The 22,906-nt window shown below is 50.6% G+C and overlaps 1 protein-coding gene across 3 annotated transcripts in view; it reads right to left on the bottom strand.

Moving 5' to 3' along the window:
• Positions 1–22,906, bottom strand: part of Duox1 (dual oxidase 1) — a 33,546-nt gene that overhangs the window by 7,000 nt on the left and 3,640 nt on the right. For all 3 annotated transcript variants that reach the window (XM_040746186.1, XM_040746187.1, XM_040746188.1), the window contains exons 3-28: positions 22,266–22,349; positions 21,729–21,893; positions 20,880–21,067; positions 20,522–20,723; positions 20,199–20,365; positions 19,748–19,808; positions 19,557–19,653; positions 17,432–17,522; positions 16,619–16,721; positions 16,174–16,346; positions 14,435–14,610; positions 14,070–14,188; positions 13,326–13,463; positions 12,565–12,678; positions 11,652–11,851; positions 10,919–11,104; positions 7,755–7,980; positions 7,484–7,577; positions 7,088–7,263; positions 4,676–4,745; positions 4,160–4,285; positions 3,076–3,254; positions 2,714–2,944; positions 2,134–2,233; positions 1,918–1,967; positions 421–548 (exon numbers count right to left, since the gene is read on the bottom strand). In XM_040746186.1, coding sequence (XP_040602120.1) covers positions 421–548; positions 1,918–1,967; positions 2,134–2,233; positions 2,714–2,944; positions 3,076–3,254; positions 4,160–4,285; positions 4,676–4,745; positions 7,088–7,263; positions 7,484–7,577; positions 7,755–7,980; positions 10,919–11,104; positions 11,652–11,851; positions 12,565–12,678; positions 13,326–13,463; positions 14,070–14,188; positions 14,435–14,610; positions 16,174–16,346; positions 16,619–16,721; positions 17,432–17,522; positions 19,557–19,653; positions 19,748–19,808; positions 20,199–20,365; positions 20,522–20,723; positions 20,880–21,067; positions 21,729–21,893; positions 22,266–22,349 — 3,644 coding nt within the window. The remainder of the gene's footprint in view (positions 1–420; positions 549–1,917; positions 1,968–2,133; positions 2,234–2,713; positions 2,945–3,075; positions 3,255–4,159; positions 4,286–4,675; positions 4,746–7,087; positions 7,264–7,483; positions 7,578–7,754; positions 7,981–10,918; positions 11,105–11,651; positions 11,852–12,564; positions 12,679–13,325; positions 13,464–14,069; positions 14,189–14,434; positions 14,611–16,173; positions 16,347–16,618; positions 16,722–17,431; positions 17,523–19,556; positions 19,654–19,747; positions 19,809–20,198; positions 20,366–20,521; positions 20,724–20,879; positions 21,068–21,728; positions 21,894–22,265; positions 22,350–22,906) is intronic.

Here is a 22,906-nt window from a genome sequence, read left to right as displayed (position 1 = left end):
TGATATGGCTAATACATTCTCAAATGAGATCAGAACAAAAACAGAACCCATTTAAGTTTTTCTGAAAGAATAATTCCTCCTTAAGGTGCAAGCGGTCCACCCAGGAACCAAAGACCAGCCACACAAAGGTAGAGAAGGACTGGAAAGAAATAGTGTGAGGGAGTCTATGAGGAATGTGGATGAACCTGGCAGGGCTGCTACCAAAGAAACCCATGGCTGGGAGGGATCTTCCGAGAGGTGCATAATGGGGCCAACCTACGGGAGAGCCCCACACTATGATTTCCATCTTCGTAGAGGGATGCGGAGAAGGGAATGCTTGGAATAACTAAGGGATGGGAAAGCAATGTCCCAGCCCTCAGTGCCTCCCTAGGAATGTTTTGCCTGTACCCACTGGCCTGGCTTACAGCCAAAAACCCTTACCAGGATGTAGAGAAAAATGTAGAGGTGGTGGGTCAGCCAGAAGCCCCGGAAACTGCGGCGGCGGAAGTGGTGGGAGGCGAAGACGTACATGATGGCCAGGGCCAGGAGCAGCAGCACCCCGGTGAGGCCTGCAGAGAGAAACGGGCAGGAGACTAAAGGGCAGTGCTGTGTGGAGGGTGTGTTCTGAGGTATCTAGTCAGGGTCTCTGTCCACTCCTCCATCCAAAGTGGAAGGGTGACACAGTGGTCTTGAACTTACAGAGCCTCTCTCTTCCCCTCCCTGGCACACCCCAGCTCATAGGTACCTTCCATTTCAACAGATACTGCTCATCTTCCATAGCTGTGTCCTTTACACTTGTGACTGTCCTTATCCTGGCCCTCAGGTCCTCAAGAACAACACTAGGCTGTCTCATCACTGACCCTGCTGGCTGATGCAAGGCCTGGCATATTGCAGGCTCTATATAAATGTGTGCTGAATGAATGCACAGAAATCTCTAGGCAAGACACTGGAAATATCGGGCTATGTCACCATGGGGTCAAAGCTGCACCACGATACTCGGTTATAACAGGACATGACATGAACTCTGAACCAATTTGTGCATGGAACCATACTAAACTAGCAAATTGACAGTCCCCCATCCAGCCTGGAGTTGATAGGAAGACCCATCTTTCAGGGAGAATCCCACGCCAGGGGTACAGAGAGGGTCATGCTGAAGCCAGGATGGGGTGTGGAAACACAGACTACCTACCCTCCAGTGATCAAGGAGGAGAAAGACAGTAATTAGGAAGATTAGAGCCCTGATGTGTGGAAAAGCAAAGGTTAAGAAGGGATTGAACCGCAGCCTGTAAAGTCGTGAACAGAGAGAAGAGCATAAATACAGCCTTATCCACCAAATCCCAGTGTGCAGCAGAAGGCAAAGCACCCTCCGAAGTTCAAAGCAGTCGGATTAAAAAAAAAAAGAAAACTGCTGTATTTCACTGAAAGAAGTGAGAACGAAAAACACATTACCCCAAGGAGGGAATGGACTGAAAATATAGATAGGTTTAGGACAAGTCTTAATAAATTCACAGCCATTAGCTCTGAAATGGGTGACTGTAGTAAGCTAGGAATATTCCCCCCAACCTTTGTCAAGACATAATATTGTGTGGGTAGAGGTTTCCATCTGGCTTGATTAAAAAAAAGCCTGGTCCTTCTCCTATGCAGCTGGGGTACAGCATTCCAAGCAATGATCATGATATAAATATTATGAAGAGGAGCCTACCTACCGGTCCAGACTAGGGGCCAGTGAGCCCCCTTGAAGGGGAACTATCCCGAGGTTGGAGGAAGCTGTAATGTAGACATCTAAGTCTTTTACTGCCCAGAAGTGTCCTCTGGGCCAAAGGCAGAGCCTGGTTCATCGTAAGAGTTGAATGAGTTTGGCTGTTAAGTGACAGACAGGGTCCAGAGCCTGGAGTTTGGAGTTAAGCCTAGACTTTCAGAGAAGGGAGGAGTTCTCACCTGGTACAGTCTGGAAGAACCACCAGTAATACTTCTGAGGGAACTCTGACCTGAGTGGAAGGCACAGCAAAGAGTCCTGAGATGACGTCTCCAGGCCTCTCCTAGAGTCCCCAGAGGAGCAGCACAACCACCCATCCCAGAAAGTGACACTGTTCTCCGGGTCAAGAATATTTATCCTCTACCTCCAAGAAATTCATTCCTGACACACACACTTACCCATCGTCGTGGAAGAGGCCAGGGAAGAGGCAAGATAGAACACTGAGTGGACTGATGGAGAAGAGGTACACGTTCACTACATGGCCAGCACTGTGTAGGACTAGGAAAGACCAGACAGGGTGATGAGCCCAGGGACAGCCAAGTGAGGATGCCCGACACAGCTAAGTGCCAAACAGATGTGGAGGACTGAAACGGCACCCTTGGGATCAGGGCCGCTGACCTCTAATCAACCTCATGGTCCTCCCCCATTACACCCACAAACGCAACCACACGAATCTGAAATTATGCATAAGAAGCTCATTCCTTTGGTTTCTTTCATGGATGTTTTCAAACATAAGAACCAGGAAAGCAACAGTTTGCTCTCTTGTGCTGGAGTCTTGGTAGATTATCATTGAGAAGTTGAGGGGTGCCCTTGAAAGTAGAAGAAAAGCCATTCAAGCAGGGTGGGCTCCTGGGCTTCATCCTTATGGAGAAGGCCACCCAAGCTCCACATTAAAGTTAAATGCAAGTGGGGATAGGGGAGAGCATCAGAGGAGGAGAAGCTAGCAAGGGCAGCAGGCACCAAGAGCAGCAGCCCTGCCTGTGAGGACGATGGCTGTGGAGGCGATGAGGCGATGGAAGTCCACGGCCGCATCAAAGGGAATGTAGCGGTTGAGGAAGGTCTCCCGCAAGAAGGTGATGAGGTTGCGGCACATGGTGAGCAGGATGTAGGAAAACATGAAGGAGATGCTGGCCGCCGTGCCCCGGGACAGGATGATGCCTACACGGGTGGTATCGGTGATGCCACTGTGGTGAGCCGCAAACGCATAGTCTGTGGAGGGAAGACCGTGCGGTTGTAAGCGATGCTATTGTCTCTTGCCGCAGCCCATCACCACAGGACATGGTCACTCACAAAAGGCCCTAATCCCAGGCCCCAGACTTGCAGTCCGTGATGTCACTCACAGTAGGCCCTCTCCAGGAAGAGCGCTCCAGTGATGGCGTAGAACACTGCCACACAGCCTATGTGGCGCCGGTAGTTCTCAACGAAGCGCTTGAACTGCTGCAACGTTTGGTGGCGGCGGCTGTGTTGGAGCTTCTCTCGGTGTGCCTCAGTGAACAGCAAGGGCTGGAACGAAGTTACCCTGGGAGACAGGAAGCCTTAGCCTTTGGCCTGTGGGACTTGATACCAATGGAACCCTGCTACCCCAAGGGGTATCTCTGAGGAGCAGCCTGGGAAGGACAGTCTCGTGAAGCAGGGTTCAGATCCAAAGTCTACACCTGCTGTTTAGGTGAAGGCGGACCTCTAAGTGGTTATTTCAACTCTGGGGATACACTCCACCTACGCCAGGGTCCATTCGTAGACAGTCCCTGCCCCTCCCTGTCTGTAGTTCCTACCAGTCACCCACAGGCTCAAGGCTCAAGGGGCCTGTCACAGTTAGCTTTAGTTATTTGCTTGACATTCCTGGGAGGCAGGAACCTCACCTGAGAAACTACCGCGATCAGACTGGCATGTCTGGAGCATTTTTTGTTACCTGATGTAGGCAGGCCCAGTCCACTTTGGGCGGAGCCATCCCTAGGCAAGTGTGCCTAGGCTGTATAAGAAAGCTAGCTGAACAAGCTAGAAGGAGCGAGCCAGAAACCAGTGTTTCTGTGGTTTCTGCTCCAAGCTCCTGCCTTGAGTCCCTGCTGTGGCCTCTCTGTATGATAGATTGTAACTTGTAAACCAAATAAACCCTTTTCTCCCCAGGTGGCTTTTGGTCATGGTTTATCTCAGTTACAAAAGTCTCACTAGGGCAGTGCCTCTATGAAGACCCCCCCCTGACTTCCCAGACAGAGGTGAGAAAACATCCCAGAGTCCTGAAGCTCCCTTGCCCTTCCTACCTCTCTAACATTATCAGTAGGGAACTGCAGTGACAGGCTCTCCAGACTCACTGCACCAAAGCATTCTGGGGCAGAGAGTATTTATCTGCCCATAAAGCAGGGTGCCTGGCACCGTGTAACGGACTGTTGAAGGGATGCATAGCCTTTAGGGGCAAAGCAGGCATACTTCTTGCCAAACCTCCGTCGAATCTCTTGAGGAGGGTCTGTGTCCATGGGACACTGTAGTCTCTGTGGTGATGCCTCAGTCTTGATGGCATTGCGGGCACAGTGGGCGCTCATTCTGGGCGAAGGGCTAGGGAGGAAAAGCAAAAGGTACCCACTATCCAACCTCCTGCTGCCCTGCTCTGCTTCCAAAGCAGCCGTGTCCAGGAAAGATCAAATCCTCCACACAGGACAGCAGGAGTCCCACAGATAGGTAGGCAGACAGAATGGGTCGCAGTGGAGGGCCCCATATAAAACTGCATCCATTACAAGGACATTTGGTCCCGGTGGTGAGTGAGCTTTGCTGAAACTCAGCAGGCTTCTCCTCAGCCTGAGGCAGGATGAACCCACTTGGAGGGGGTGGGTCCTGTTTCTAGTGGCATGAAGGTGCTACATGGGATGAGGGGGGGCAGTATTGCCCAACCTCAACTATTCTAGGGACAAAATGACAACTACCCGATATACCCAGAGGGAAGCTCACCACATCTTCTCCTGGCTGATGTAGGAGGCTCGACGGCAGAGGGTCTTGATGACTTCAGGCACTTCCACCCCTACGATGCAGTTCGGTGAGGGAACAGCTCAGAGCTCAGCATCTAGGAGAGCCTGGCTCCTATGTCCAAACCTGCAGAAAGTCTCCATCCAGAGGAGATCCTGCCTCTGGGGACCCCAGTCTCAGCTCTTGGCCCCAGTGAGAAGTGGGCTCACCTACCTAACAGTCAGTGGTAGCTATAAGGTCACTCAAAAGTCTTTCTGTGCTTGAAAATGTTCATAATAAAATTCTGGAAACTTCATCTCATTCTTCCTGTCAGAGTTGAACACTGAGAACAAGGCAAGGCTGAGCTGCAAGTCGAAGTTCTTGTTCTTTTTTTTTTTTTTTTTTTTGTGGGGGCAGGGAAAGGGTTGAGACAAGGTTTCTCTGTGTGACAGCCCTGGCTGTCCTGGAGTACTCTTTATAGACCAGACTGGCCTTGAACTCACAGAGAGTCCCTTGCCTCTGCCTCCTGAGATTAAAGGCGTGCGCTGACTGGCAAATACAAGTCCTTACAGGAGCCCAGGAGCCTCCAGGGTACTTCTACATTCTGAATTAATCCCAAAAATGTCTTGGCTTGTGGTAAACTGAACTAAATGAAATTCAAGTGTTTAAAGAGTTGCTTATTTTAAATTTATGTCTGAGTGTTTGTATCCATGGATTTATGTTTATCACATGCATGCCTGATGCCTGAGATGGCCAGAAGAAGACATCTAATCCCCTGGTTACAAATGGTTGTGAGCTGCTATGTGGGTGTCGGGAACTGAACCTGGCCCTCTACGAGAGCATCAGGTCCTCTTAACCACTGAACCTCTCTCCACCCCCAAATTCAAGTGTTTAACACCAAGTACAGATATCTAGACTCTTCAGTTGTTCAGCAAACAACACCTGTGGTGAAATAGTAATCAAGACCCAGTCTTGGTGAAATTCTTGTGCCCTTTTCTGTCTTGCCAAATCTTTTCAAATAAGATCAGAAGGGAACAACAGAAAGATGACTAAACTCGAAACAAGACACTACACACTGTCAACCTGCTGCTCACTCCTCAGTCCCCTGCCCAGTCAGTCATACCAGGCCTGAATACCCCCAGGACTGTGTAGCCTGGGTTACTTCCAGGAGCTTCCCTGGCCTCTGCCCTCAGGCCAAGTGCCATTGCTTGGCTTCCTAAGAAAAGCACAAAGCCACAGAATCAGCTTTCCTCGTCCGAGCTCCCTTGCCCTCAGGTCGGGGGAAGGCTTATGCTTAAGTTTATCCGAATCTCGCCCAGCTTGCTCCTGTGTCTCACAATGCTGCCAGCTCCCACTCTTCTCATAATCCCAGGAAGGACTGGACTTGGTCTCAACATGTCCCAAGGAGAAAACTACAATGACATTGTGACAGCTCAGAGCAGGCCACACACAGACCTCCTGCTTGTTATGTGTCCCTTCCCTCACTCGACCCTGACCCCCACCCGTTTGAGTCAGACACAGGTAGGGCAGGAAGCAGGGGGCAGGACAGTAGCATTGGGCCTTGATGTAATCAGCAAACACTTTCTGAGCGCTTAGTCAGGAGATAGGGTGGGAGGTGGGGAATAAAACCCCAAATATATCACCCTATGTCCAGAACCTCACAACCTAGTCACTGAGAATGTAGCCTGGCCCGAGCATAGTTGTGTCAAAGAAACACTGTTTCCTTCCTGCTCTGGGCTCTAAGCTTAGAGGTGCAGGGGTGGGGCGGCTTTGGCAAGGGTCCAGGAGACATCTACTGGGTATATAGTAGCATACATTTGTTATTTCAGCACTTAGGAGGTAGAAGCAGGAGGACTGCCACAAGTTCAAGGCCAACCTGGTGTACACAGCAAGTCCCAGGCCACCCAGCCACACACAAAGAAAGACTCTGTCTCAAACAAAAAGTCTCCCACCAACCCTCACCCCACCCACTGCAGCAGCCAGGCTACATTCGTGGATCCAAGGTGCTTTCATCTTCTTGGGCCCTTTTTTCCAAACAAATAAAAATAAATAAACTAGCCGGGGGTTGGTGGCACACGCCTTTAATCCCAGCACTCGGGAGGCAGAGGCAGGCGGATCTCTGAGTTTGAAGCCAGCCTGGTCTACAGAGTGAGTTCCAGGACAGGCTCCAAAGCAATACAGACAAACCCTGTCTCGAAAAACAAAAACAAAAACAACAAACAAACAAATAAATAAATAAGCAATGTTATTTGATAATTACATGGGTATAAAAGAGAGTATAATGTACACTGGCTATGTTATGCATTCATTATTATATTGACTTTTCTTCTGGTTCTTAAATGCAGTGTTTCTATGTATGGGCTACTAAAAGTGTATAGGAATTATGCCTGACACATAAGTCAGCCTCACTGGCCCCACCTTTGACACAGAGCTGCGTAAATCGGAGATCGCTGTCATGGTCCCGCAGCATGAAGTGGAAGTCCTCCCAGGTCAACTCCTCCTTGTCCTGGAAGCCCGACTCCCGGAACATGGACTCCACCACCTCAGTCAGCTGGGCCTTGGATAGGCAGTTGTTGGAGATCTCGATGAAGGACCTAGGGTTGGGGGAGGGCACCAAGCCCAGACACTCAGGTTCACTGACCATCCCACCAGGCCTTCAGGGCCTCCCATAACAAGGTCCTAGACAGCTGAATCCCAAGTTCCCGATCTAGAAGGCTCTGGTTAGAGAGATAAGGGGGAGCTACCCCTTTGATGGGCCCTCCTCCTGGAAGTCCCTGTCCTGACTTACTCTCCTGGCTGTTGGAGAGGACCAACCTTAGCATCCTAATGAACTCATCCTTGGAAATGAGACCATTCCCATCAAAGTCATACATTCGGAACATAAGACGAGACTTCTCCTCGGGGGAACCTGAAAGAAGGAGAGGTCTGTGAGGAGAGCCCTGCCCAGCCTCCACAGCCCTCACTAGATTCCCAGGCGCCTGCCATAGAAAGACCTAGCCTCAGGGCTGTCTGTTTCCAATAGGTCAGCTACACTTCAGGGTCAATGCCCTGCCCCTGTCTGAACAATTGTTTTCTCCTCTCTCACCTTTCATGAAGACCACCAGGATGTCCAGGAACTCCCTGAAGGATAGGTAGCCATTGCCATCCTTGTCGGCCAAAGAAAACATGGATTCCACAAACATGTCCTGGGGCTTGAGGCCCAAGGAGTCTGCAAATTCAACCCTGCTCAGCTCGCAGGTCAGGGCCTCTCGCACTTTCATCGAAGAGTCCAGAGGCAGAGTCCCCGCATCTGCCTGATTGATGTCTAACACCTGCATTTAGGCAGACATGGGGGAAGGGGAGAGGAGGCATCACTTACAGGTTGGTGGGGCCACTTTTCTGAGGCACCTGTCCAGCACACACCCCCATAAGCAGCGCAGGTCTGCGAGTTATATTTATACCAGAGGCCTGGCCATCTGACCTAGCTGACTGAACCAAGTATGCACATTTGACCCAACCTGGGTATTTGGAATTGGAACCAAGAGGTCCCAGACATGCTGTGACCTGAGAATGATGTGTTTGGAGACACAGGGAGAAGGAGACTCAGAGAGAAAAATAAATGTAATTGAAAATAGGCCTTGCTTGCCAACTATACTCTCTCCCGAATCTTTCCAAGCCAAGCTAAAGTCCTCCCTTTGGGTTACCTGAGACTATGGGAATCCTTTAATTCTGTCTTACATCTTACAGGGGTTGGGAGAGGAGAATTTTTATTTCAGGCCGCCTCCATTTTACCCAGGGACTACCCCAGCAAGAGAACACTGTGGGAAGCAGGCAGGCCACAGGCTATAATACCTGTTTTTCCTGCCTGTCAACAGCAGCTCAGTCCAAGCCCGGCTGTGTTTTCATGAGGCAAACACTGCAGCTTCAAACAAAGTGCTGCTGTGGACAGAGCCTGGAGGTAAGAGACCTGGGTTCATGTCCCAACCCTGCCATCTGTGTGCCGCCTGACCTCGGGCACATCCCTTTGGTGTCTGGGCTTCATTTCCTCAGCTGCCCTACTTATCTCACAGGTTATTATGAAAATCAGTAAGAGGCTGTGTAGGGAATGGTTTGACGGTGGAGGGCAGCTATGGGAGACCTAACAGTCCACTGAGCTTCCAGAACAAGGTCTTCCCTTCCTTTCCCTCCTGAAATCTGAACTGGCTGCGGGTGCCCGGATCCCACTTGTGCCCTAGCAAGGAGCCCTACCCCACCAGTCTTGTGCACACTCCATATTCAATAGTTGGAGGGTTAAGTTCATGTGCACAAGCCCGTTAAACAATAGTCTCCTGTGTGAATTCTCTCCCAGCTAGCCAGCTTGTTCCTTCTCAGACATTAACTTTCTCCCTCTACAGTGCTCCTATGCTCAGTCCTACCCACCCTTTCTCCTGGGACAGACCTTTGCTGACTTTGTGTCCTTGCCAATCTTACCTCCATCATGATCTTAACTAGGCTGACAACTTCTCCTCTCTAGCGTCTGAGATCACGTGTCGCCCTCTTCTCTAGCGTCTGAGATCACACGTCACCCTCTTCTCTAGTGTCTGAGACCACGTGTTACCCGAATCGCCTTTATAATCTTCACCCCTTACCAGTCCTTTGTGTGCTCATCATCACCATCCCGATGGAACAATTGACTTCTTGGGACACATGCTGTATTTATGTCTACCCTGAGCCCCATGCTGGGGACAGAGCCCAGAAAGCACTTTATCACTGAACCAAGCCCACAGAGACCCTTGGTACTGAGATAGAATTTCAGGCTGGATTTGAACTCCCAGTCCTCCTGTTTCTCTCCCTTCACAGTTCTGGGATTACAAGTGTGTGCCACCATGCTTTCGACATGTAATCTCCTATTTCCACCCTGGCATTCTAGCCAGGTTATCTTTAATTTTGTGCCAGATGTGGACATCGGTCTTGGGATTTTCCCCTTCTGTCTAATTTTCCACATCTTCCCAGTAGCTCTCAGTAGAAGTCCATATGGCAGATATTAATGCTCCATGGTGCACTCCCCAAAGAAGGGGTGGACTATGGTTCTCAGGGGCCCCACAGTACCAGCTTGCTCTGCTACATCCCTGCACATTGTCTCCCTGGAGACTTGTAGCAGGAGACAGGATTGAGATAGGCAGGGGCACCACAGGTGTGAAAAAGAACCCAGAGAGTTCCTTTGCAGAAGACCACTAGCTCTTTATGTGGCCTCAAAGCAGAACAAATGACACCATCTGTGCCTCTATTTTTTGTATCTCCTTTGGGCCTCAGTTTCCTGCTCGGGCTGCAGAGAAGGCTGCAGTAAGAGCACACACTGCTTTCCAAGGGTCCCCAAGTTAGTTCCCAGCACCAACACTAGGTTTCTCAGGAGGTTCACAACCATTTACCTGTCATTCAAGCTCCAGAGGGAAGTGACGCCTCTGCCCTGTGATCATCCACACTCATTTGTGCCGTCCCCTTCCCACCCGCACCGTGGGCAAAATTAAAATAAACCTTTTTTAAAAACCTTCCCGGTGGTATTGGGGGTGATCAGCCCTAAATTTACCCAATCTGTCTCACCCCTCAAGCCTGAAGACATCAAGATGAGGGTAACAAAAGACATCAAGATGAGGGTGTTTTGACACCAGATTTTACATCCAGTTCCAGACCCCTGAAAAGGAGCCTGAACTCTGCAGTTGCTACCATAAACCTGCCGTTGCCTTGGTTTTCAGGAGCAGCAGAACCTGCAGGCGGATCAGCCCATGATGAGATTACTCCCTAAACTGAATCCGGTACTCCATGATGGGAACCGAAGCTGCACACCTAAGCAAAACACCGGGATGTTCCCCTAAGTGACATGGAGTAACACGTTCTCTGGAGCCAATTTGCAGAGCTGCAATGTTCCAGCGCTGTCTTCCCAATATGACTATGTTGATTAGATTCCTTCCCTGACAAGCCACCATTACTTTGGTTTGTGAGGCAAGTGGCTGAACTTAATTGGTTGGGATATACCCCTATCCGTACTCTTCCAGATCTGGTCTCTGGCCTAGGACTACAGTAACATATAAGTCTAGTGACTTGACCTAAATCATGACAAACTTAGCTAAGAATTCATACCTTGAGTTTTGAATGATCAGCCCCATGGCCTCAAGCTGGTAAGGATGCCACCGTGTGTGTGTGTGTGTGTGTGTGTGTGTGTGTGTGTGTGTGTGTGTGTGAGCACATTTTGGTTCCCCCACACACACACCAGATCTGATCCCATGCACACACCTGGGAGAAAAGGTGCCTGAAAAAAGTCTCCAGGAGGTGACTCCGTTGTTCCCTTGTCACTGCTGTCCTCATCAATTCCTGCTCCCGCAGCTCCCACTCCTGGAAGCTCAGTTCGCTCTCCTTCAGAGCCCCCCTGATGTTTTCTACCAGTGCCTGCCGCTCTTCCTCCGTGTTAAACATCAGCGCCTACAAAGGCAGCGGGAGCAGAGGTGAACTCGTCAGAGGCTCTTAGTGAAAGGTGCTTTGCATGGATTGCACCAGGGGTCGTCGGGGTGGCCTTGCAAAAGAGATGCTGTCTTTCCATTTACAGAAGAGAAAAATGAGCTCAAGTGAGCATTTGCTCCACATTGGAGAAACCCGGAGGTGGGGAGGGGAGCAGAGGGTGGAGTGGACCGTGAGTGGAGTAGTCAGAGCTCACAGTCGGCTTCCGAGTGCCTGAACATCCCCTCGACTGAAATGAGAGAATAGGGAAGAGGACCCGGCTTCTTCCAGGAACTCATAACTAGGACGTATAAGAACATCCTTCATAAAGAAGGAAGGTGCCAGTGGCTGCCAAAATGCCAGGGGACCTCTTCAGCCAGCATGGTCCAGAACAGGACAAACACGTTCAAGTTCATCTCTCTATCAGGCACTACATCAGGGGACTAGCGGCCAGAAACTCTGCCTCTTGGCTCAGTGTTCCTTCCCTTCCACTTAACCGCCTCGTCTGTGAGAGGGGCCAGCTGGGTCATACCAGGTCATACTCCTTGGGGATCTTGAGCAGCAGGGTGCGGCGTCCACGGTTGCTGGACAGGATGAGGTTGACCTGCTGTGGGGGCCGCAGCTGGATGGTACGGAGCACGGTGAGCCTGCCATCTACTATTCGGATCTGTCCAGGCTGCAAGTGTACAAGTACTGGCCTGCAGGGTTCCTTGCGGCCCTGCCACTCCAAGGCTGGAAAGCGAGAGATGGGGCTGGGTCAGTTAGGGAGTAGCAGAGCACATCAGGAGAGAGAGGGCCAGTACAGGGGCTCAGCAGCAGCGAGGCCCCATCCTAGGCCCTGAGGGTCATTCTCTCCTCAACAGTTCTGCTGTTCCTCACCCCATGAGGAGACTAAGGATCACTATTTCCCGAGTGTTTGCTGGATGCTCACCATGCTGCTTGGAATTAGTTATTGCATTTCTTCACAACCTAAGATACAGGCACTATTAGGATCCCCATCTTACGGATAAGGAAGAAACAGGCTTAGGGATTTAAAATAAAATCTGCCTAAGGTCCAACAGTCAGTGCACAGTGGTGGAACCAAGATTCCAATCCTTGCTTGACTTCAGACCTTCATTAATTACTCCCGTTGCCTGCAATTCCAGTGTAAGTTGCCGCAAAGCCACCCGGGACTTGTGAGTCATAGCCCTTTGAAATGGAGCAGGATTGTATGACTCTCCCACTACTCTATCACATTCCATTTGTTTGCCATCACTGGGAGGAGCTCTGAAACTTGGAAAACTGCAGGTCCAGTGCCCACCGTGGCTTTCCTCCACCTGCCCAGGCTTTACTGACAGTCCTGAAAATAACAAGAAGCCTTTTCCACAGGCTTCTGGGACGGAGGTAGGGACCAGAGCCCCAAGCCATGTCCTTCCCATCACCTTTCCAGCAACCCCCAGGCCTACCTTCCACTCCCCCTACAAGCTTCTCAGACATGATGCTCTGCCGGTCCTGTCTCTGAAGCCTCTTGAAATTCCTCATCCGAAGCCGGGCAACAATCCAGGCGCTGAGCAGGCTGACTGATGTGAGCATGGGATAGGGTGTTGAGGGGACAGAGAGCCGCTTCCTTCTCAACTCCATTCCCTAGAAGATGCCTACCAGTTCTACCCTCTGACTCTCCTGCTGTACAACTTTCAAACTGTGGGGTCCGTGGGAAGAGCGCCTTTGCAGCCCATGGGGTGCTCTGGATAGTGTCTAAAATATCAGTCTTGTCACCAATGCTTCCATTACTCAGGTTCCTTCCCACCCAGGGACTAAGTTTGCACTTGGATTCCTCAAGTCAGACACACCATAGCAAGCTGCTGGGCCACCCACACACAGTTTTCCCATGCTCCTGTTTCAGAAACTGTGTCTGTCTCAGCTCTGCTTCTCAAGTGAGGATGTGTCTCTGACAGTCCCCTAGGCTGCCAGGCTCTTACAAACAAATGTGGACCAGGGCTCCTACAGGCTCTTGACCAAGCTAGGCCTGGAGGCATCTCAGGAGATCAGGGAGGCAAATCTCCCTGGATCTCACTTCTCTGTAGCTAGATACCTTCCCTTGGTTTTTTCTCCCCACCCAGAGGGACAGTTACTCTGTATTATTTGTTGTCATACATAAAACAACTCCAACCCACCCTCTAGATTACTCATTTCAACAGCCCACCTTGCCCATCCATCACTCCCCTACCTAAGGGGAAGCAGCAGAGAGTCCCAATGGTGAGTCCGAAGCCAAATCCACTGCCCTTGAAATAGTCTCGAATGAAGAGGGGGGCACAGGCTGGTAGGCCCTTGGTGCTGAGCTGACTTGGCTGGGGACAGGGGTCTCCTGGGGAGGCAGAGGTCAGAATACTTGGCACTGAGCCACAATCTCGCACAAGATCACTGAAGAGGGTGGCAGCAGAAGAGGTTGGGAACTAGAGAGGAAGGGGCTGTTTACCCGTCATTGTAGCAAGACCATGTGGGTAGCAAGCAAGTTCCAGAATGAGCTTCAAAATCTCTTATCCCCACCTCTCACACACACACACACACACACACACACACACAGAGAGAGAGGGAGGGAGGGAGGGAAGGAGGGAGGGAGGGAGGGAAGGAGGGAGGGAGAGCTTCTTCACTGCTGTGGAATATAATAACCTTGTCCTCTTGTCCTCATTTGGCCCTCCTAATGCCACCCACAACCCCCATCCTGTCCCATTTTAATATAAGAGCCCTTTCCAGGTCTTTGAGAGAGTTGGTCCCTCCCCCAATTTATCACCTCCTGGGTTTATGCAGAAAGAAACTATATGTGAAAGCCCTGGCACCAAACTTCTCAAGGGCAGAACCCTAGCTCACTCCACACTTGGAGTGCTCATCCAGCAACATCAAAACAAGCCTACTGTTGAAAAAGGACAAGACTCTGGATCTATGTCCCTCCGGTCATCTCTAGGTCACTTACCGGCAAGCCAAAAGAAGACATTGGGCTGCAGGGCTCTGGGGTCCACCTTGGTGACAGCCACTAGAATGTCCCGGAGGGAAGTGTTTCTGATTTCTGCAATTTCTTCCTTAGAGAACAGTCTGGGCATAGGAGAGGTGGGGTGTTGTCATGGTTAGGAGAGACTTTGGACCCCACACTCAGGACAAAGAGTCCCTGGTTCACAGCTGTTTGTGAAAGTCTACCAGCCTAGGATGCTGTCAGACAAATCCTCACTTGAGAGACTCAGTGGGGCTGGAACTGAGGCCTGTTCAGGCTGTGTAGAGCCAAGCAGAGGGCCTGTGGTCCAGGCCACAGTAGATCTGAGACAAGACCCAGGCAAGCCTTACCCATTCCTGTTGTTCTCAAACCAGTAGCGGTCACCATCTCGTAGCCTGACAAATTGGTCGAGGACAATGGTGCTGAAAAGAGGTCCAGGGTCCCCATGGCTTTCCAGAAGCCCTCCTGGGAGCAGCTCCAGACGAGACAGGTCCTGATTGTATAGGGCAGCTGTGGCCTCCAGCACCTGAAACACAGGATAACTGAGAAGGCCCAGCAACCAGGCTTGGGCAGAGATGGCTCCCAGGGATTAGCCACAGGGATAGTAATAATAAATGATCTGAACAATAGCTTATTCCTAGAGAGTACCTATTACATTCCAGGCATTGCTCTGAGTGTTTTACGTAAGCTAACTCATTTACAGGACACTTTCCACAGATTCAACTTCCTGTTCTGTGAAGTTAGAGTAAAACCAACAGCCAGTCCTCTACCCAGTTTCCTGAGAAGGTATAGAACCTGAAAAGCAAATCAGTGTATGAAAGGTTAAATGCCCGAATGATATCATAAAAGGCTTCTAGCATTAGAGTTAAAAAAAACAAACTTAAAAAGAAACTAAATCCCTAGCAATCTGTGGTCGCAGTAGCTCACACCTGTAATCCCAGCACTGAGAGACTGAGGCAGGGGGATCACCATACATGCTGCTTGTTTTGAAACAGAGTCTCACTCTGTGTGCCAGGCTAGCCTGGAACCGAGATACGCCTGCCTCTGTCTCCCATGTGCTGGGATATAGCTGTGTGCCACCTCGCCCAGTATTGGAGTTTTCTACCTTGTTCTGAACTTAATCTTACGTTTTAGTGCATTTAATTTTTGCGTGTAAGTTGTGATGCACATGTGGAGACCCGAGGACAACTTTCAGGAACTGGTTTACCCCTTCCACCTTCTGGGGAGCCAGATTCTGGTTGTCAGGTTGACAGCAAGGGCCTTTAGCAGCCAAGCTGTCCTACTGGCTCCTATTCCTTACTGTGTTCTCAGTACCTGGCCGGATTCATCCCAGGGACACCCAGCTGAGGCCAAAGACTTGTTCCATTGATTTGTCTCATGATTCCTATCTTTATAAAAAAATTAAAGCGTGTGAGACAATTGTGCACGTTACTATGGGGGAGGGGCAAGCAGCCTATTTCTTGAGACAGGGTCTCCTGCAGCCTGGGTCAATCTAGCTACCTCCTGAATCTCCTACCTTTGTCTTCCAAATCCTGGAATTACAGGCATGAGACACCATGCCGGGCATAGCACTTCCTTATAATAAGCCTTTTGATTCTTTCCAGTAACTCTACAGTAAGGGCAAAACACACCGCACTAGGCACACAATTGTGGAAACACCTCTACGCCTAGGTGACGGTGCCAAGATGAATGCCAAACGCTAGGGCAATCCAAGTCGATCTATCAATGAGTAAGCAATGCCATTTGCCCACAGGTAATAGCTCCGGGTGTAACAATTAGCTTAGGGTGAAGGCTGGAATACCGATACATAGTCAAGGACTGGCAATACCCACTCTAGGGTTGTTAAGAGTAACAAAATCAGTGTCTACCAAGTAAATGCATTGCATGCAATAGACAGTCAATATGTCTTTGCTGGCCCTTGCCCTTAAGAATCAGAAGTCTAATCATGCTGGACTTGGGATCTCTTAACTTGGTGTACAAGATTTTGCATGCGTTTGCCCTCTCACAAAGTGCTTGTCTCCGGTAACCATGTTCCATCTTCCCTGTTTGGCCCTCCCACTCAGCCCTCTGGGCCCTGACCCTTCCTCACAGTGTCATTGCTCCTCGAGAGTGCAGGGTTGATGTCTTGCCAGTGGGAAATGGGAGGCAGACCCAGAGCTGCTCTGGCTTTGATGTAAGAAGGCAGGCCTAGATCCCGACCCCGCTGTAGGCAGCTGGCCAGGTAGTCTGTACGGGAGAACTTCAGTGGGCCAGGCCAGAAATCTGAAAAAGAAAGACTAAAGAGTTGGAGGAAGTCGAGGGCCACCAATGCGGCCTCCAGCCCAGATCACTCCAACCAATGCCAGAAACGTTTGAGCCATGGAGAAGGCATGGAATCATGGTCAGTGGATGAGAAAATCTCTCAGCAAGGAGTGACATACAGCCCTCAGCACTGAGAGCCCTGAGCATTCCTCCCTGCCTGGCTCGGCAGGTGCAGCTGGATCTCCTCCCAGGGGTCAGAGGTCCACAGCCTGAAGGGACAGCCTCGAGCTCACCTTGTACATCCTCAACCACGACATGGTCCTCTCTCTCTGCAATCTGGGAGGCCATGCCCAGCAGCAGCGCATCCACGTCTTCAGCACTTCGTAAGTTTGGGTGCTTAAGGAGTGGAGAGAGGGGACATGGCTGGTGGGGCCAGAGGTTGGGCAGCCTGGCTCCCTCTGCCACCTCTGCCACACCCTTGAGCCCACTCAGTCATGTTCTTTGCTCCTGGTAGGCATTTCTCAACTTCAGGTTAATTCTTCACTCAGCACAAATGGTATTCCCACCCAAAGCCGACATGTTGGAGCACAGAGGATCTTTAAACTTTTATTCTCTCCAGGAAGATTTGAGAAGATGATGGGCAAGGGCACTGGAGCATCTAAACACTCATTTTTGCCCTCTCATTAGTCCGTTGTATGACTGTGGAAAGGTCATAGGACCTGTCTGAACTTGCTGTTCTCCTTGTACTAGAAGGGAGACCCTGAATTGGGGTATATGTACTCCATGGTCAATCAATTGCCTAGGAGGGACAGTGTGGTTGGGTATGCCAAAGCCTCCAGGGACCCAGAGCTGGGGGGGGGGATATGCCCAGGAGGAGCAGTGAATGTGGAGCCGCAACTGTGTGCCCTTCCTCCTGTCTCTCTTATATAGCCCTTGGGTGAGGATAGGGGACTGACTTTCGACCAGGTCCCCAAGCTGTCTCCTTCACTCTGGCTCATCCAAGCTGTCTACTTCAGTCCCATTGTCTACCTTCTTTACACGCTCAGACACATACGACATACACAACACACACACATATTAGTCCAATACATGTCTCCAACCCTGACCTCTCGACTCCAGTAGCTGTTGCAGACCCGGAGAGCTCTGGAGAAACTTGAGTTAATATTGGCAATCCTTTGGAAGTGGCAACTGGCATTCCTAAAATGCAAAGAGCAAGAACTGTTACTGAAACCACAGAGACCTAAGATCAAACATCAGCTTTGGTCTCCAAGACTTCAGGCAGGGGTCCCAGGCCATAGCCTTTCCTATTTGCTGTGTGATCAAGGTATCTGATCTTGGCAGTTACTGAACTATCTGACTTTTGGAAAGTTCCTAGCTCCCATCTGAACAAATGTCTGAAACTTTGGCCGTAAATATATTCTATCCACACCCTCTCCATGTGGATAAGAACACACACACAGAGACAGCAGCCATGCACACACAGTTAGGGGTCCTTTGGTATCCACTGGACACTGGTTCGAGGACACCCCAAAATAACAAACTCACTAGCACATACATCCTTTAGTAAAATGGCATAATATTTGCTTATAATCTATGCACATCAGCCCATATAGTTTAAGAAATCTGAGTCTTTGTATGCATGCTTGTGCATAGACATATTCATGTATGATTGGGTGTAGGCACATGTGTGGGTGTTCATGTATGTGTGTACACATGCATGTGGAGCCCAGAGGTTATCCTCAGGTGTCAGTCCTTGGAAGCTGTTCACCTTGTTCTTTTGAGGGTCTCTCATTGGGACTTGGGACTTGACAATTAGGTTGGACTGGCAAACCAGCCACCCCAAGGGGTCGACCTATCTCTGCCTTCTCCGCATGGGAATTCCAAGCTTGAACCACCACATCTGTACTTTTACAGGATGTTAGAGAGTGTATAAGTGTATAAGTGGCAAGTACTTTCATCAACAGAGATATTTCCCCAGTCCTTTGTCCTTTTTTGTTTGTTTGTTTGGTTTTTCTAGACAGAGTTTCTCTGTGTAGCTTTGGAGGTTGTCCTGGAACTTGCTCTGTAGACCACGCTGGCCTCGAACTCACAGAGATCCACTGGCCTCTACCTCCCGAGTGCTGGGATTAAAGGCGTGTGCCACCAACGCCCAGCTCTCCTATGTTCTTATAACATTTAATATAACATAAATGCTATCTAAATAGTCATTAGATTTTATTATTTCATGAAGAATGGCCCTAAAATGTTTGCATTTTCAGTAAGTAGGAACTGTTCCAGATACTTAAAATCAGAGTGTATTGAGTAGATAGGGAGCTTTAGAAGGGCTTATTATACATGTATAATATATATATCTTTATTATATATACATATCATCTATAGCTTACTTTTATTACATATACATATCATCTATCCACAGTTTATTTATATGTACGCATACTTTCTTTTTGAGAGAAGATCTCCAGTAAGCTAGGCTGGCCTTGCATTCTCTGTGTAGTAGAGGATAACCTTGAACTCTGTTCTTTTTACCTCCATCCCTGAGTGCCAGGATTAGAGACTATGAGGATGCACCTCTTTTTTTCTTTCCTTCCTTCCTTTCTTTTGTGAAGATGAAGTTTCCCCATTTTGCCTACACAGACCTTCTGAGCTCAAGCAAGTCTCCCACATCAGCCTCCCAAGCAGGTAGGACTACTTTAGAGACCTGACCACTGCAACCAACTATATGTATACATTTCTAAAGGATGTACACATTTCCCTTTTGATCAGCCAAGTATATACTTCTGTTATCCAGCCTAGGAGGCAGAGGCAGGATGATCTTGGCAAGTTCCAGGTCAACCAGGGCTACATAGTCCTGTTTTGAAAAACCAGCAACTGGCCGGGCGGTGGTGGCGCACGCCTTTAATCCCAGCACTTGGGAGGCAGAGGCAGGCGGATCTCTGTGAGTTCGAGGCCGGGCTGGACCGATAGCCTCTAAAACAATACAGAGAAACCCTGTCTCCTAAAAACCAAAAAAAAAAAAAAAAAAAACCAGCAACCAAACACAAACAAAACACATGATTGATTGTGGGCTACAGAAACTAACACCATGCACAGTGGGCTATTTAAAAATTTTTTCTTGTCCCCCCATAGAAACTAGTTGCTTCAAACTGATATAAACCTGTCCCAAGGACTCCAGAAGGCAGGTTTTTGTCAATAAAGGGTCCAAGACACAAATATGTGAGCCCCCTCTCTTACCTCATATAGACCCCAGGAGGCACCATGGTAGAGGAGAACTGCTCAGAGGCCACCACGAACTCTGGGGAGATGCTGGGGTCCAGAAATGGATGGTATCCTGAGGTAAGAAGACACATTAAGGCTTTAAATCCCCACACCCTTTCTTCAAAAGATACTAAGTAATTTCCCAGCCCTCCTCCCCATCCCCTCACCTGCATACTCTGGGGGAGTTCTCTTCAGGAAGCTGGGCAGCCACTCATACATCGCAATGCTCTGAGGATCAAGAGGTAAAGACATGTGTAGGCCTGGGCCAGGCCGGGTACTGAGCCCAGGGAAGGCTTAAGTGCAGACATCAGGACTTAGCAAGGCTGATGATGGGAGAAAAGATTTAAAAACAACAGCACCAAAGCCGGGTTCTTCAAAGAATTCATTGAGGAGAAGGAAATGTTAGGTAATGATCGAACCCAAAAATTTCTGGCATAAACAGAACTTTGTCTCTCTATCGTGGACTGTAGTTTATCCGGCTCTCCCGGAAGAGGGGCCGTCTTGGAAAGGAGCATCAGGAGAAGCATCATTGTCCAAGACTGGGGAAACTTTGCTAGGGAAGCCGAGTCTCCCTGGACCCTGCACACAGGTGGGCACGGAGCAGGCAGCACCACTCACCTGGTAGGTGGCGATGACCCTCTTGCGCGCATGCTGGAACAGCTCCTCATCCCCCCAGTGCGGGTGCTCCTGGGCCAGCCTCCTGGCACACAGGTTGTGGTAGCGAAACCACAGCAGGCCCAGTGCCTGCAGGAAGGGCTCCCTGTTCCCGCGCTGGGCCCCAAAGGCTGCATCCATGTGGAGACGGGGGGGGAGGTATTGGGGGCGTGAGCGACAATATGAGCCAGGGGAGCCCAGATCCCTTCAGTACAGCCCCCCCCCCGCCCGCCCAGCAGCCTGATGCCTCCAACCCTGCCCCTCCTGCTAGGACCCTGCAGTCTCACCATACAGGCCCTGTGGTCCTCCCTGCCCCGTGGCAGGGTCCGGTGCCATCCACATGAGCAGTTGGTCCTGGGACTCCCGCGGGAATGCGGGGTCAGGCCCTGATGCCAGCTGTCCTCCTGAGAAGCTCCTCAGGGAGTCGCTCCAGGAGTGAGAAGAGCCATAGATGGCACTGCCATCCAGCCAGCCGGTCACCTGGTTGGTCTGTGGGGACATGTGGGTGCGTGGGGTCAGGGACCTGCGGGTGGGAAAGAGCCTCGCCCTGCCCAGCCTTCCCGGCCAGACCCCAGGTCTCCAGTGGGTCCAGCTGCAGACTCCCTTCCAGCCTGCCTGCCCTCCTGCCTGGCTGCCTGGCCTCACCAGGTCCCTGGGGTTGCTGGGACTCTGTCCGGTCTTGGGATCCCAGCGGCTCCTCTGAAAGGGCAGCTCCACGTCCCCGCGTTTGTCTGGGTCGAACACGGGATCTCCACGCGGGATGTAAATGTTGAGGAACTCCGCGGGGCAGCCTGGTGTTTCCACGCTCACCAGGTCCGAGAGCACGTGGTAGCCTGCCCATAATACAGGGGGGTTGCTGTGCTAGCCCATAATGCAGGAGGGGTTGCTGTGTTAGCCAAGGGCCATGCTCTTCCCTGCCTCAAGTATGGAGTCCTTTTCCCACTTCTCGAAGTTTCAAAACAGTCATCTGCTATTGTGGGCAAGTTCAAGCCCTGACCTCCACATCCCCTTCCAATTCTCTTTCTCCTGGCCGTCCTGTGCCTACACCTGCTCTAAGATGTTGCCATTGTCAGTTTGGCATTCTCCCTGGTAACTGGGAGGTGTTCAGTGATGACGCCTCAGTGGGCAGGGTTGTCAGCACCAGCTCCAACATGCAGCTTGGAGCCTCCCTGAAGGCCTGCAGCCAGGCAGGAAGTCACACGGAAGCCAGCATGGGCACCCAACATGGCCAGCAGAAGCCATCAATGCTGTGGGCACTAAGCCCCTGTCGCTGAGCTTGGGACACCCTAACACCTCCATATAGCCCTCCCTGTCAGACTTCACTTCAGCCTGGGTCCTCCCTTGTCCTGCTTTTGCCCTACCCTTTTTCATGGCCCCCTCTTCCCTCTCTCACCCCCACCTTTGACCCCCCATCACATCTTCTCGCATCCCTGACTGCTTAGACACTGAGGCATTCAGCACTGGCCACGTGCCTCTGGAGGCTGATGTGCTCACCAAAGAAGACACCCAGGACTGTACGGTTCCGCAGTGAGGGCTGCCCAGCAGGACCTCTCATGGACGTGTTGCTAAGGTCTCGGGGGTTAGGCAGGTGGGGTTCTCTCAAGGGCTGGTACACACCATCTGCATAGCTGGCTGGGACAAGGCGCTGCAGCCGAGAGCCTGGCACAGGAGAGATAAAGACAAGGATGGATTTCAAGTGTGTGTGTGTGTGTGTGTGTCTGTCTGTCTGTCTGTGAGTGCAGGTGACTGTAGAGGCCAGAGGCATCAGAACCCCCCTAAACCTGTAGTTACAAGTGATTATGAGATGCTGGACATAGGTGCTGGGATCTGAACCCAGGTCATCTGTAAGAGTAGCAAGCAATCTTTCTACTCCAGGGAGCATTCCTAACCTCTTCTCTCAGACTTCCCTCCATACCTTGGATCCTAAAGCCTTTGACGATACTTGCCATAGTCTTTCGTGATGCTTGCCAACTCTCAGTCTCCACTGGAGGGTACCACCTTGATACTTGGGCTAACTTTGCCTTCACCTACCTTTGCTGCCCCATCTGTGCTCCTTGAGGTTGTTATACCATCCATCAAATCGCTGTACCTCCCAAGAAATGGAGTTCTGAGCTCCTGTGTGAAAACAAAGGGAGAGAGGTAGCTGTGCACATGCGTGCAGAGGGGACCAAGCAGGCCACCAGGGATCAGGGCTTGTGATTCTGTACTTGAAAGAGCAGGAGGAGGAAGTACAGCCCAGAGGGAGAAACCTGGGCAAAGCGCTGTCTAAACTAAACTCAAGCCTGCTCTTTAAGCCACCCAGGGAGGAAGGCTTGATGATGAAAACGGAAAATGGTGCATGAGCACGCAACACAGTGCCTCTAACAAACGGCCTCGGAGAACAGCGGCAATCTGGAAGAGGATGCACGAGCTCAGACTCCTTGTATTTCAAGTCCTTGGGAGACACAAGTCATCCCTAGCCCTCAGATACCATGTGGAACAAGAGCCAGCCACACCCTGTAACTGAGAAGGACAAGTCATTCTGTGACCCATCACTGGGCAGGAGCAGTGCGAAGAGGGCCTAGGCTCTTTCTCACTGAGCAGAGCCCCAAGGCAGGGGTGTGTTATTGCTACTCTGGTCTTTTTCCCAGTTTCTTGGGTGAGACTAAGGACTGATCATGTGAATAACCTTG

The sequence above is a fragment of the Mesocricetus auratus genome, unplaced genomic scaffold (genome assembly GCF_017639785.1).
Source record: "Mesocricetus auratus isolate SY011 unplaced genomic scaffold, BCM_Maur_2.0 Super-Scaffold_100004, whole genome shotgun sequence".
Classification (NCBI taxonomy): Eukaryota; Metazoa; Chordata; class Mammalia; order Rodentia; family Cricetidae; genus Mesocricetus; species Mesocricetus auratus.
The sequence above is the reverse complement of the archived record's forward strand: the minus strand, read 5'-3'. Positions and strand labels throughout refer to the sequence as shown.